Source organism: Oncorhynchus keta, unplaced genomic scaffold (genome assembly GCF_023373465.1).
Source record: "Oncorhynchus keta strain PuntledgeMale-10-30-2019 unplaced genomic scaffold, Oket_V2 Un_scaffold_3656_pilon_pilon, whole genome shotgun sequence".
Lineage (NCBI taxonomy): Eukaryota > Metazoa > Chordata > Actinopteri > Salmoniformes > Salmonidae > Oncorhynchus > Oncorhynchus keta.
In genome coordinates this window covers 41,641-57,500 of record NW_026290922.1, presented here as the reverse complement: position 1 = coordinate 57,500, position 15,860 = coordinate 41,641, and the positions used below count along the sequence as shown (strand labels likewise).

The following is a 15,860-nucleotide window of genomic DNA, read 5'->3' as shown; positions in this document are numbered from 1 at the left end:
AAAACTAACATCTTCTACCCTAACTCTAACCTCATCTAACGTCTTCTACCCTAACCTCATCTACCCTAAAACTAACGTCTGCTACCCTAAAACTAACCTCTTCTACCCTAACTCTAACCTCTTCTACCCTAACTCTAACCTCTTCTACCCTAACTCTAACCTCTTCTACCCTAACTCTAACCTCTTCTACCCTAACTCTAACCTCTTCTACCCTAACTCTAACATCATCTACCCCAATTCTAATCTCTTCTAACCTCTTCTACCCTAACTCTAACCTCATCTACCCTAACTCTAACCTCTCCTAACCTCTTCTACCCTAATTCTAACCTCTTCTACCCTAACTCTAACCTCTTCTACCCTAACTCTAACCTCTTCTACCCTAACTCTAACCTCTTCTACCCTAACTCTAACCTCTTCTACCCTAACTCTAACCTCTTCTACCCTAACTCTAACCTCATCTACCCTAACTCTAACCTCTCCTAACCTCTTCTACCCTAATTCTAACCTCTTCTACCCTAACTCTAACCTCTTCTACCCTAACTCTAACCTCTTCTACCCTAACTCTAACCGAGTTATCCTAACTCTAACCTAGTTATCATAACTCTTTTCTCTTCTAACCTCTTCTACCCTAACTCTAACCTCTTCTACCCTAACTCTAACCGCTTCTAACCTCTTCTACCCTAACTCTAACCTCTTCTACCCTAACTCTAACCTCTTCTACCCTCTTCTACCCTAACTCTAACCTCTTCTACCCTAACTCTAACCTCTTCTACCCTAACTCTAACCTAGTTACCTCTTCTACCCTCTTCTAACCTCTTCTACCCTAACTCTAACCTCATCTACCCTAACTCTACCCTCTTCTACCCTAACTCTAACCTCTTCTACTCTCTTCTACCCTAACTCTAACCTCTTCTAACCTCTTCTACCCTAACTCTAACCTAATGTTAACCAGTTTTAACCTAACTCTAACCTCTTCTACCCGAACTCTAACCTCTTCTACCCTAACTTTAACCTAATGTTAACCAGTTTTAACCTAACTCTAACCTCTTCTACCCTAACTCTACCCTCTTCTACCCTAACTCTAAACTCTTCTACCCTAACTTTAACCTCTTCTACTCTCTTCTACCCTAACTCTAACCTCTTCTACCCTAACTTTAACCTCTTCTACTCTCTTCTACCCTAACTCTAACCTCTTCTAACCTCTTCTACCCTAACTCTACCCTCTTCTACCCTAACTCTAACCTCTTCTACCCTAACTCTACCCTCTTATACCCTAACTCTAACCTCTTCCACCCTCTTCTACCCTAACTCTACCCTCTTCTACCCTAACTCTACCCTCTTCTACCCTAACTCTAACCTCTTCTACCCTCTTCTACCATAACTCTACCCTCTTCTACCCTAACTTTAACCTCTTCTACCATAACTCTACCCTCTTCTACCCTAACTTTAACCTAATGTTAACCTGTTTTAACCTAACTCTAACCTCTTCTACCCTAAATTTAACCTAGCTACCTTTTCCCAACAGTAAATGGTGATAAAAGCATGACATTGGTAGTACAGTTGAAAGGGGGAATATATACAACCATTTGAAAGTACTATAATACCAGTTGTCAAACTATTCTCAAATCAATTCAATCGATCTTTATTGTCCCGAATGTGCATTTCTTGTGTAGAATTTAAAAATATATATACACACTTAAAATAAAGTTATTTTGTGTAAATGTAACATAAACTAATGTGTGTTGTTCCAGTTGGTTCCCAACATGTCTTCTCTGCTGTTGGACGAGCTGCACCAGGAGGCCCAAGGGATGTACACCTGTCAGGCCATCTACAACACTGACCGGGGAACTACAATCACCTTCTACTACACACACCTAGAGGTGGTGGAGGAGGACTGAGGGGGAGAGAGGGAGAGGGAGCGGGAGAGAGAGAGGGAGAGGGAGAGGGAGAGAGAGAGGGAGAGGGAGAGGGAGAGGGAGAGGGAGAGGGAGAGAGAGAGAGAGAGAGGAGAGAGAGAGAGAGAGAGAGAGAGAGAGAGAGAGAGAGAGAGCAGGAGAGGGAGAGAGAGAGGGAGACAGAGAGAGAGAGAGGAGACAGAGAGAGAGAGAGAGGGGAGAGAGAGAGAGAGAGAGAGAGAGAGAGAGAGAGAGAGAGAGAGAGAGAGAGAGAGAGCAGGAGAGGGAGAGAGAGAGGGAGACAGAGAGAGAGAGAGGGAGAGAGAGAGAGAGCAGGAGAGGGAGAGAGAGAGGGAGACAGAGAGAGAGAGAGGGAGACAGAGAGAGAGAGGGGGAGAGAGAGAGAGACGTTGAACTTTGAACAGGGTGTTACTGTAGTAAGTTCAGCACTTTAATCAGTAAAATGACTGCTGTGTGTGTTTTTAATCGTTGACAAGGTGAGGTGTTTACTCCTACCTGTGATTTGATGACCTGTGTATGAATCATACCATCATATGTTTGTTATTCATAACCCAGACTGTCAGGATTGTTAAACAAAGGTTTCATCTGACAAACCTCTGGTCCAATAGACGCAGGCCTGAGTTATTACGTGATCTTGTCCAATATAACAGCCAGTGGGACATGAGCATATTCTAGCTCTAGAACTACTCTGTTATACAATCTTATACAACTGAACATTGTTTGTGTGTGTGTGTGTGTGTGTGTGTGTGTGTGTGTGTGTGTGTGTGTGTGTGTGTGTGTGTGTGTGTGTGTGTGTGTGTGTGTGTGTGTGTGTGTGTGTGTGTGTGTGTGTGTGTGTGTGTGTGTGTTACGGCGTGATTTCAGTCTTTGCCCATCATTATCTCTCTGGCTGAAATGAGAGACTGCCCTATTGTGGCGTATCCAGAACATTCTGAAAGCAAATTGCTCTGCGGCCGGCTGCTTGTCTCCTTTCCTGAATATAATCCTGAGAAGGACCTCTGCTCTCTTTCAGATGACTGACAGATGAGTGTTCCTCAAAAGACTAAATGCTTTCTTAACCAATCAGGTGACAGACCAACAACATGAATGGTTGGCACTGCTGAGCACCATAACTCAACTCAGAGTACAGAGAAAACAACAAAATGGCAGCCGAAATGACAAAGCAGAAAGGAGAGATCCAGCGATGATTGTTCCTCTCTGTTGACCAGGTCGTTATTGTGAAGGAAAATGTGTTCCCAATGACTACAATAAAGGTTTAAATACGCTTTGATCTCAATGACCTAACTAAAGGTTCAACTAAGGTTTGCTATGCCCAGTGAAGGTGAGGTAAGCACCCCCCCTGGGGTTACTACGGTGATGAGGGCGATGATTTGAAGAGGGTAATGACGTGATGAGGGTGGTGATGTGATGAGGGTGGTGATGTGATGAGGGTGATGATGTGATGAGGGTGATGATGTGATGAGGGTGATGATGTGAAGAGGGTGATGATGTGATGAGGGTGATGATGTGATGAGGGTGGTGATGTGATGAGGGTGGTGATGTGATGAGGGTGATGATGTGACGAGGGTGATGATGTGATGAGGGTGATGATGTGATGAGGGTGATGATGTGATGAGGGTGGTGATGTGATGAGGGTGATGATGTGATGAGGGTGGTGATGTGATGAGGGTGATGATGTGATGAGGGTGATGACGTGACGAGGGTGATGATGTGATAAGGGTTACTATGGTGATAAGGGTGATGATGTGATGATGTGATGAGAGTGATGATGTGATGAGGGTTACTACGGTGATAAGGGTGATAATGTGATGATGTGATGATGTGATGAGAGTGATGATGCGATGAGGGTGATGATGATGAGGGTGATGTGATGAGGGTGATGATGTGATGAGGGTGATGATGTGATGAGGGTGATGATGTGATGAGGGTGATGATGTGATGAGGGTGGTGATGTGATGAGGGTGGTGATGTGATGAGGGTGGTGATGTGATGAGGGTGATGATGTGATGAGGGTGGTGATGTGATGAGGGTGATGATGTGATGAGGGTGGTGATGTGATGAGGGTGATGATGTGATGAGGGTGGTGATGTGATGAGGGTGGTGATGTGATGAGGGTGATGATGTGATGAGGGTGGTGATGTGATGAGGGTGGTGATGTGATGAGGGTGATGATGTGACGAGGGTGATGATGTGATGAGGGTGATGATGTGATGAGGGTGGTGATGTGATGAGGGTGGTGATGTGATGAGGGTGATGACGTGATGAGGGTGATGACGTGATGAGGGTGATGATGTGATGAGGATGATGACGTGATGAGGGTGATGACGTGATGAGGGTGGTGATGTGATGAGGGTGGTGATGTGATGAGGGTGATGATGTGATGAGGGTGATGATTTGAAGAGGGTGGTGATGTGATGAGGGTGATGATGTGATGAGGGTGATGATGTGATGAGGGTGATGACGTGATGAGGATGGTGATGTGATGAGGGTGATGACGTGATGAGGGTGATGACGTGATGAGGGTGATGATGTGATGAGGGTGATGATGTGATGAGGGTGGTGATGTGATGAGGGTGATGATGATGATGAGGGTGATGATGTGATGAGGGTGATGACGTGATGAGGGTGGTGATGTGATGAGGGTGATGATGTGATGAGGGTGATGATGTGTTGAGGGTGATGATGTGATGAGGGTGATGACGTGATGAGGGTGATGATGTGATGAGGGTGGTGATGTGATGAGGGTTACTACGGTGATAAGGGTGATAATGTGATGATGTGATGATGCGATGAGGGTGATGAGGGTGATGACGTGATGAGGGTGATGAGGGTGATGATGTGATGAGGGTGATGATGTGATGAGGGTGATGAGGTTGATGAGTGTGATGATGTGATGAGGGTGATGAGGGTGATGATGTGATGAGGGTGATGACGTGATGAGGGTGGTGATGTGATGAGGGTGATGACGTGATGAGGGTGATGATGTGATGAGGGTGATGAGGGTGATGATGTGATGAGGGTGATGACGTGATGAGGGTGGTGATGTGATGAGTGTGGTGATGTGATGAGGGTGATGACGTGATGAGGGTGGTGATGTGATGAGGGTGGTGATGTGATGAGGGTGATGACGTGATGAGGGTGGTGATGTGATGAGGGTGATGAGGGTGATGATGTGATGAGGGTGATGACGTGATGAGGGTGGTGATGTGATGAGTGTGGTGATGTGATGAGGGTGGTGATGTGATGAGGGTGATGAGGGTGATGACGTGATGAGGGTGATGAGGGTGATGATGTGATGAGGGTGATGATGTGATGAGGGTGATGAGGTTGATGAGTGTGATGATGTGATGAGGGTGATGAGGGTGATGATGTGATGAGGGTGATGACGTGATGAGGGTGGTGATGTGATGAGGGTGATGACGTGATGAGGGTGATGATGTGATGAGGGTGATGAGGGTGATGATGTGATGAGGGTGATGACGTGATGAGGGTGGTGATGTGATGAGTGTGGTGATGTGATGAGGGTGATGACGTGATGAGGGTGGTGATGTGATGAGTGTGGTGATGTGATGAGGGTGATGACGTGATGAGGGTGGTGATGTGATGAGGGTGATGATTTGAAGAGGGTGGTGATGTGATGAGGGTGGTGATGTGATGAGGGTGATGATGTGATGAGGGTGATGATGCGATGAGGGTGGTGATGTGATGAGGGTGATGATGTGATGAGGGTGATGATGTGATGAGGGTGATGATGTGATGAGGGTGACGATGTGATGAGGGTGATGATGTGATGAGGGTGGTGATGTGATGAGGGTGGTGATGTGATGAGGGTGATGATGTGATGAGGGTGATGACGTGATGAGGGTGATGATGTGATGAGGGTGATGATGTGATGAGGGTGATGATGTGATGAGGGTGGTGATGTGATGAGGGTGGTGATGTGATGAGGGTGATGATGTGATGAGGGTGATGATGTGATGAGGGTGATGATGTGATGAGTGTGATGATGTGATGAGGGTGATGATGTGATGAGGGTGATGATGTGATGAGGGTGGTGATGTGATGAGGGTGATGATGTGATGAGGGTGATGATGTGATGAGGGTGACGATGTGATGAGGGTGATGATGTGATGAGGGTGGTGATGTGATGAGGGTGGTGATGTGATGAGGGTGATGATGTGATGAGGGTGATGACGTGATGAGGGTGATGATGTGATGAGGGTGATGATGTGATGAGGGTGATGATGTGATGAGGGTGGTGATGTGATGAGGGTGATGATGTGATGAGGGTGATGATGTGATGAGGGTGATGATGTGATGAGTGTGATGATGTGATGAGGGTGATGATGTGATGAGGGTGATGATGTGATGAGGGTGATGTGATGAGGGTGGTGATGTGATGAGGGTGATGATGTGATGAGGGTGATGATGTGATGAGGGTGGTGATGTGATGAGGGTGGTGATGTGATGAGGGTGGTGATGTGATGAGGGTTACTACGGTGATAAGGGTGATAATGTGATGATGTGATGATGTGATGACATTTACATTTACATTTAAGTCATTTAGCAGACGCTCTTATCCAGAGCGACTTACAAATTGGTGCATACACCTTATGACAACCAGTGGAACAGCCACTTGCATCTAAATCTTGTTGGGGGAGAAGGATTACCTACCCTTACTTACCCTATCCTAGGTATTCCTTGAAGAGGTGGGGTTTCAGGTGTCTCCGGAAGGTGGTGATTGACTCCGCTGTCCTGGCGTCGTGAGGGAGTTTGTTCCACCATTGGGGGCCAGAGCAGCGAACAGTTTTGACTGGGCTGAGCGGGAACTGTACTTCCTCAGTGGTAGGGAGGCGAGCAGGCCAGAGGTGGATGAACGCAGTGCCCTTGTTTGGGTGTAGGGCCTGATCAGAGCCTGGAGGTACTGAGGTGCCGTTCCCCTCACAGCTCCGTAGGCGAGCACCATGGTCTTGTAGCGGATGCGAGCTTCAACTGGAAGCCAGTGGAGAGAGCGGAGGAGCGGGGTGACGTGAGAGAACTTGGGAAGGTTGAACACCAGACGGGCTGCGGCGTTCTGGATGAGTTGTAGGGGTTTAATGGCACAGGCAGGGAGCCCAGCCAACAGCGAGTTGCAGTAATCAAGACGGGAGATGACAAGTGCCTGGATTAGGACCTGCGCCGCTTCCTGTGTGAGGCAGGGTCGTACTCTGCGGATGTTGTAGAGCATGAACCTACAGGAACGGGACACCGCCTTGATGTTAGTTGAGAACGTCAGGGTGTTGTCCAGATCACGCCAAGGTTCTTAGCGCTCTGGGAGGAGGACACAATGGAGTTGTCAACCGTGATGGCGAGATCATGGAACGGGCAGTCCTTCCCCGGGAGGAAGAGGAGCTCCGTCTTGCTGAGGTTCAGCTTGAGGTGGTGATCCGTCATCCACACTGATATGTCTGCCAGACATGCAGAGATGCGATTCGCCACCTGGTCATCAGAAGGGGGAAAGGAGAAGATTAATTGTGTGTCGTCTGCATAGCAATGATAGGAGAGACCATGTGAGGTTATGACAGAGCCAAGTGACTTGGTGTATAGCGAGAATAAGAGAGGGCCTAGAACAGAGCCCTGGGGGACACCAGTGGTGAGAGCGCGTGGTGAGGAGACAGATTCTCGCCACGCCACCTGGTAGGAGCGACCTGTCAGGTAGGACGCAATCAAGCGTGGGCCGCGCCGGAGATGCCCAACTCGGAGAGGGTGGAGAGGAGGATCTGATGGTTCACAGTATCGAAGGCAGCCGATAGGTCTAGAAGGATGAGAGCAGAGGAGAGAGAGTTAGCTTTAGCAGTGGAGCGCCTCCGTGATACAGAGAAGAGCAGTCTCAGTTGAATGACTAGTCTTGAAACCTGACTGATTTGGATCAAGAAGGTCATTCTGAGAGAGATAGCGGTAGAGCTGGCCAAGGACGGCACGCTCAAGAGTTTTGGAGAGAAAAGAGAGAAGGGATACTGGTCTGTAGTTGTTGACATCGGAGGGATCGAGTGTAGGTTTTTTCAGAAGGGGTGCAACTCTCGCTCTCTGAAGACGGGAGGGGACGTAGCCAGCGGTCAGGGATGAGTTGATGAGCGAGGTGAGGTAAGGGAGAAGGTCTCCGGAAATGGTCTGGAGAAGAGAGGAGGGGATAGGGTCAAGCGGGCAGGTTGTTGGGCGGCCGGCCGTCACAAGACGCGAGATTTCATCTGGAGAGAGAGGGAGAAAGAGGTCAGAGCATAGGGTAGGGCAGTGTGAGCAGAACCAGCGGTGTCGTTTGACTTAGCAAACGAGGATCGGATGTCATCGACCTTCTTTTCAAAATGGTTGACGAAGTCATCTGCAGAGAGGGAGGAGGGAGGGGGGAGGATTCAGGAGGGAGGAGAAGGTGGCAAAGAGCTTCCTAGGGTTAGAGGCAGATGCTTGGAACTTAGAATGGTAGAAAGTGGCTTTAGCAGCAGAGACAGAGGAGGAAAATGTAGAGAGGAGGGAGTGAAAGGATGCCAGGTCCGCAGGGAGGCGAGTTTTCCTCCATTTCCGCTCGGCTGCCCGGAGCCCTGTTCTGTGAGCTCGCAATGAGTCGTCGAGCCACGGAGCGGGAGGGGAGGACCGAGCCGGCCTGGAGGATAGGGGACATAGGGAGTCAAAGGATGCAGTAAGGGAGGAGAGGAGGGTTGAGGAGGCAGAATCAGGAGATAGGTTGGAGAAAGTTTGAGCAGAGGGAAGAGAAGATAGGATGGAAGAGGGAGAGAGTAGCGGGGAGAGAGAGCGAAGGTTGGGACGGCGCGATACCATCCGAGTAGGGGCAGTGTGGGAAGTGTTGGATGAGAGCGAGAGGGAAAAGGATACAAGGTAGTGGTCGGAGACTTGGAGGGGAGTTGCAATGAGGTTAGTGGAAGAACAGCATCTAGTAAAGATGAGGTCAAGCGTATTGCCTGCCTTGTGAGTAGGGGGAAGGTGAGAGGGTGAGGTCAAAAGAGGAGAGGAGTGGAAAGAAGGAGGCAGAGAGGAATGAGTCAAAGGTAGACGGGGGAGGTTAAAGTCGCCCAGAACTGTGAGAGGTGAGCCGTCCTCAGGAAAGGAGCTTATCAAGGCATCAAGCTCATTGATGAACTCTCCGAGGGAACCTGGAGGGCGATAAATGATAAGGATGTTAAGCTTGAAAGGGCTGGTAACTGTGACAGCATGGAATTCAAAGGAGGCAATAGACAGATGGGTAAGGGGAGAAAGAGAGAAAGACCACTTGGGAGAGATGAGGATCCTGGTGCCACCACCCCGCTGACCAGAAGCTCTCGGGGTGTGCGAGAACACGTGGGCGGACGAGGAGAGAGCAGTAGGAGTAGCAGTGTTATCTGTGGTGATCCATGTTTCCGTCAGTGCCAAGAAGTCAAGGGACTGGAGGGAGGCATAGGCTGAGATGAACTCTGCCTTGTTGGCCGCAGATTGGCAGTTCCAGAGGCTACCAGAGACCTGGAACTCCACGTGGGTCGTACGCGCTGGGACCACCAGGTTAGGGTGGGTCGCGGCCACGCGGTGGGAGCGTTTGTATGGTCTGTGCAGAGAGGAGAGAACAGGGATAGACAGACACATAGTTGACAGGCTACAGAAAAGGCTACGCTAATGCAAGGAAATTGAATGACAAGCGGACTACACGTCTCGAATGTTCAGAAAGTTAGGCTTACGTAGCAAGAATCTTATTGATGAGAGTGATGATGTGATGAGGGTGGTGATGTGATGAGGGTGGTGATGTGATGAGGGTGATGATGTGACGAGGGTGATGATGTGATGAGGGTGATGATGTGATGAGGGTGGTGATGTGATGAGGGTGGTGATGTGATGAGGGTGATGACGTGATGAGGGTGATGACGTGATGAGGGTGATGATGTGATGAGGATGATGACGTGATGAGGGTGATGACGTGATGAGGGTGGTGATGTGATGAGGGTGGTGATGTGATGAGGGTGATGATGTGATGAGGGTGATGATTTGAAGAGGGTGGTGATGTGATGAGGGTGATGATGTGATGAGGGTGATGATGTGATGAGGGTGATGACGTGATGAGGATGGTGATGTGATGAGGGTGATGACGTGATGAGGGTGATGACGTGATGAGGGTGATGATGTGATGAGGGTCATGATGTGATGAGGGTCATGATGTGATGAGTGTGATGATGTGATGAGGGTGATGATGTGATGAGGGTCATGATGTGATGAGGGTGATGATGTGATGAGGGTCATGATGTGATGAGGGTCATGATGTGATGAGGGTGATGAGGGTCATGATGTGATGAGGGTGATGAGGGTGATGATGTGATGAGGGGGATGAGTGTGATGAGGTTGATGAGGGTGATGATGTGATGAGGGTGATGAGGGTGATGACGTGATGAGGTGATGAGGGGGATGAGTGTGATGAGGTTGATGAGGGTCATGATGTGATGAGGTTGATGAGGGTCATGATGTGATGAGGTTGATGAGGGGATTAGGGTGATGAGGGTCATGATGTGATGAGGGTGATTAGGGTGATGAGGGTCATGATGTGATGAGGGTGATGAGGGGGATTAGGGTGATGAGGGTGACGACAGAGTGAGAGGTAATGTTAGGACATTCTCATGTGACCAGAAACAGCTTTTGTATTGTTGGTGGAATAAAACATTCATATTCCTGGTGTCTAGAATGTTTATTTGATTTAGATTCCAGTCTGACCTCATCGTTTGCTTCGAACCTTATTCCATCCTTAACAGAAGACATGTATTGCAGCTCTGTTGAAATGTAAAAGTAATTTCCGATTGCAGCGTTTACCGTCTCCGCAAAACGTTTAACTAAATGTCAATCGCGCTATAACGCGGGTCTTCTGCGCTACGGATTGAATCATGCTCTTCGTCCCGCTGGAAAGATGGGAAATGAACCCAGTGGAACGAACCACAGTCATCTCAAAGACAAATGGGACACACACACACACACACACACACACACACACACACACACACACACACACACACACACACACACACACACACACACACACACACACACACACACATCCTTTAACTATAGCTAGAGAGACAGAGGAAGCCTGGTGGGAGGAGAGGGTTTGGTGTTAACAGGTGTACTAGGCAGTAAGGAGCAGGAATTCCAGCCCTGACAATGGCTGGTGTTGTTCCCATACGGTCCCTTAATGAAGGGGCTGGCAGTGGGTAGAGGGGGTGGAGGGGGTACAGGGGGGAGGGGTGGAGTGGGGTACGGGGGCAGTGGTGGTGACTGAAGGATGTGGGAGATGGAGAATCAGCTCTTTCACAGACAGACAGACAGACAGACAGACAGACAGACAGACAGACAGACGGCTTGCGCCCCGTGTTACGGCTGAGTGGCAGGCCTGCAGCCTATCAGGAAGAGAATAGACCAGGGCATGTTAAGGCTGAGTGGCAGGCAGGCAGCCTATCAGGAACAGAGTAGACCAGGGCATGTTAAGGCTGAGTTCATCGTTAGAGCCATAGGTTTCTAGTGTAGACCAGTTTACTGTGTAGACCATATTACTGTGTAGACCAGTTTACTGTGTAGACCAGTTTACTGTGTAGACCAGACGAATGTGTAGACCAGTTTACTGTGTAGACCAGTTTACTGTGTAGACCAGATTACTGTGTAGACCAGTTTACTGTGTAGACCAGATTACTGTGTAGACCAGTTTACTGTGTAGACCATATTACTGTGTAGACCAGACGAATGTGTAGACCAGTTTACTGTGTAGACCATTTTACTGTGTAGACCATTTTACTGTGGAGACCAGTTTACTGTGTAGACCAGTTTACTGTGTAGACCAGATTACTGTGTAGACCAGTTTACTGTGTAGACCAGATTACCGTGTAGACCAGAGTTAGCAAGTCTGTATGCTTGGTTAGCTAAGTTAGCAAGTCTGTATGTTTGGTTAGCTAAGTTAGCAAGTCTGTTTATTTGGTTAGCTAAGTTAGCAAGTCTGTTTCTTTGGTTAGCTAAGTTAGCAAGTCTGTATGTTTGGTTAGCTAAGTTAGCAAGTCTGTTTGTTTGGTTAGCTAAGTTAGCAAGTCTGTACGTTTGGTTAGCTAAGTTAGCAAGTCTGTTTGTTTGGTTACCCAAGCAACTACTGTAGCTATAGTGAACTTTGGAGCTAACCAACAGAACAGACAGTCCCAATGTTTACATGCTTGGACGAGGGCCAGTTGGCCTCGCCAAGTCAGTCATATGGAGGAAACAGTCCTCACACCTGGTCATAACCTATCAGATCATCCCTGGTTGACACAGAGGTTGTTTTATAACCTATCAGATCCTCCCTGGCTGGCACAGAGGTTGTTTTATAACCTATCAGATCCTCCCTGGCTGACACAGAGGTTGTTTTATAACCTATCAGATCCTCCCTGGCTGACACAGAGGTTGTTTTATAACCTATCAGATCCTCCCTGGCTGACACAGCGGTTGTTTTATAACCTATCAGATCCTCCCTGGCTGACACAGCGGTTGTTTTATAACCTATCAGATCCTCCCTGGCTGACACAGAGGTTGTTTTATAACCTATCAGATCCTCCCTGGCTGACACAGAGGTTGTTTTATAACCTATCAGATCCTCCCTGGCTGACACAGAGGTTGTTTTATAACCTATCAGATCCTCCCTGGCTGACACAGAGGTTGTTTTATAACCTATCAGATCCTCCCTGGCTGACACAGAGGTTGTTTTGTTGGTGTCGGTGGTGAAACTTCATTAAATCTGTCAAATCCACGATGGGCTCCCAGCACCTAAAGCCAACATTGACATTGACACATTAAGAGATATCCCACGACAATCTACACCTCCATTAGGCTGATAAAATAAAACCCTGATCATTCATTCATTCATCCATTAGGCTGATAAAATAAAACCCTGATCATTCATTCATCCATTAGGCTGATAAAATAAAACCCTGATCATTCATTCATTCATCCATTAGGCTGATAAAATAAAACCCTGATCATTCATTCATTCATTCATCCATTAGGCTGATAAAATAAAACCCTGATCATTCATTCATCCATTAGGCTGATAAAATAAAACCCTGATCATTCATTCATCCATTAGGCTGATAAAATAAAACCCTGATCATTCATTCATCCATTAGGCTGATAAAATAAAACCCTGATCATTCATTCATTCATCCATTAGGCTGATAAAATAAAACCCTGATCATTCATTCATTCATCCATTAGGCTGATAAAATAAAACCCTGATCATTCATTCATTCATTCATCCATTAGGCTGATAAAATAAAACCCTGATCATTCATTCATTCATTCATCCATTAGGCTGATAAAATAAAACCCTGATCATTCATTCATTCATCCATTAGGCTGATAAAATAAAACCCTGATCATTCATTCATTCATTCATCCATTAGGCTGATAAAATAAAACCCTGATCATTCATTCATTCATTAGGCTGATAAAATAAAACCCTGATCATTCATTCATCCATTAGGCTGATAAAATAAAACCCTGATCATTCATTCATTCATTAGGCTGATAAAATAAAACCCTGATCATTCATTCATTCATTAGGCTGATAAAATAAAACCCTGATCATTCATTCATCCATTAGGCTGATAAAATAAAACCCTGATCATTCATTCATTCATTCATTAGGCTGATAAAATAAAACCCTGATCATTCATTCATCCATTAGGCTGATAAAATAAAACCCTGATCATTCATTCATTCATTCATTAGGCTGATAAAATAAAACCCTGATCATTCATTCATCCATTAGGCTGATAAAATAAAACCCTGATCATTCATTCATTCATTCATCCATTAGGCTGATAAAATAAAACCCTGATCATTCATTCATCCATTAGGCTGATAAAATAAAACCCTGATTGTTTTTGTAACCTCAGATCCTCCTGGCTCATTCATTCATCCATTAGGCTGATAAAATAAAACCCTGATCATTCATTCATTCATTCATCCATTAGGCTGATAAAATAAAACCCTGATCATTCATTCATCCATTAGGCTGATAAAATAAAACCCTGATCATTCATTCATCCATTAGGCTGATAAAATAAAACCCTGATCATTCATTCATCCATTAGGCTGATAAAATAAAACCCTGATCATTCATTCATTCATTCATCCATTAGGCTGATAAAATAAAACCTGATCATTCATTCATCCATTAGGCTGATAAAATAAAACCCTGATCATTCATTCATTCATTCATCCATTAGGCTGATAAAATAAAACCCTGATCATTCATTCATCCATTAGGCTGATAAAATAAAACCCTGATCATTCATTCATCCATTAGGCTGATAAAATAAAACCCTGATCATTCATTCATTCATTCATCCATTAGGCTGATAAAATAAAACCCTGATCATTCATTCATCCATTAGGCTGATAAAATAAAACCCTGATCATTCATTCATTCATTCATCCATTAGGCTGATAAAATAAAACCCTGATCATTCATTCATTCATCCATTAGGCTGATAAAATAAAACCCTGATCATTCATTCATCCATTAGGCTGATAAAATAAAACCCTGATCATTCATTCATTCATCCATTAGGCTGATAAAATAAAACCCTGATCATTCATTCATCCATTAGGCTGATAAAATAAAACCCTGATCATTCATTCATCCATTAGGCTGATAAAATAAAACCCTGATCATTCATTCATCCATTAGGCTGATAAAATAAAACCCTGATCATTCATTCATTCATCCATTAGGCTGATAAAATAAAACCCTGATCATTCATTCATCCATTAGGCTGATAAAATAAAACCCTGATCATTCATTCATTCATTAGGCTGATAAAATAAAACCCTGATCATTCATTCATCCATTAGGCTGATAAAATAAAACCCTGATCATTCATTCATCCATTAGGCTGATAAAATAAAACCCTGATCATTCATTCATCCATTAGGCTGATAAAATAAAACCCTGATCATTCATTCATCCATTAGGCTGATAAAATAAAACCCTGATCATTCATTCATCCATTAGGCTGATAAAATAAAACCCTGATCATTCATTCATCCATTAGGCTGATAAAATAAAACCCTGATCATTCATTCATTCATTAGGCTGATAAAATAAAACCCTGATCATTCATTCATCCATTAGGCTGATAAAATAAAACCCTGATCATTCATTCATTCATCCATTAGGCTGATAAAATAAAACCCTGATCATTCATTCATTCATCCATTAGGCTGATAAAATAAAACCCTGATCATTCATTCATTCATCCATTAGGCTGATAAAATAAAACCCTGATCATTCATTCATCCATTAGGCTGATAAAATAAAACCCTGATCATTCATTCATCCATTAGGCTGATAAAATAAAACCCTGATCATTCATTCATTCATTCATCCATTAGGCTGATAAAATAAAACCCTGATCATTCATTCATCCATTAGGCTGATAAAATAAAACCCTGATCATTCATTCATCCATTAGGCTGATAAAATAAAACCCTGATCATTCATTCATCCATTAGGCTGATAAAATAAAACCCTGATCATTCATTCATTCATTCATCCATTAGGCTGATAAAATAAAACCCTGATCATTCATTCATCCATTAGGCTGATAAAATAAAACCCTGATCATTCATTCATCCATTAGGCTGATAAAATAAAACCCTGATCATTCATTCATCCATTAGGCTGATAAAATAAAACCCTGATCATTCATTCATCCATTAGGCTGATAAAATAAAACCCTGATCATTCATTCATTCATTCATCCATTAGGCTGATAAAATAAAACCCTGATCATTCATTCATCCATTAGGCTGATAAAATAAAACCCTGATCATTCATTCATCCATTAGGCTGATAAAATAAAACCCTGATCATTCATTCATTCATTAGGCTGATAAAATAAAACCCTGATCATTCATTCATCC

At 45.2% G+C, this 15,860-nt stretch overlaps 1 protein-coding gene across 1 annotated transcript in view; it reads left to right on the top strand.

Moving 5' to 3' along the window:
* The window catches only part of LOC127928732 (V-set and immunoglobulin domain-containing protein 10-like 2), a 3,361-nt gene extending 1,463 nt beyond the window's left edge, over positions 1-1,898 (top strand). The window contains exon 2 of the mRNA XM_052516029.1: positions 1,752-1,898. Coding sequence (XP_052371989.1) covers positions 1,752-1,898 — 147 coding nt within the window. The remainder of the gene's footprint in view (positions 1-1,751) is intronic.
* Positions 1,899-15,860: the final 13,962 nt, after the last annotated feature.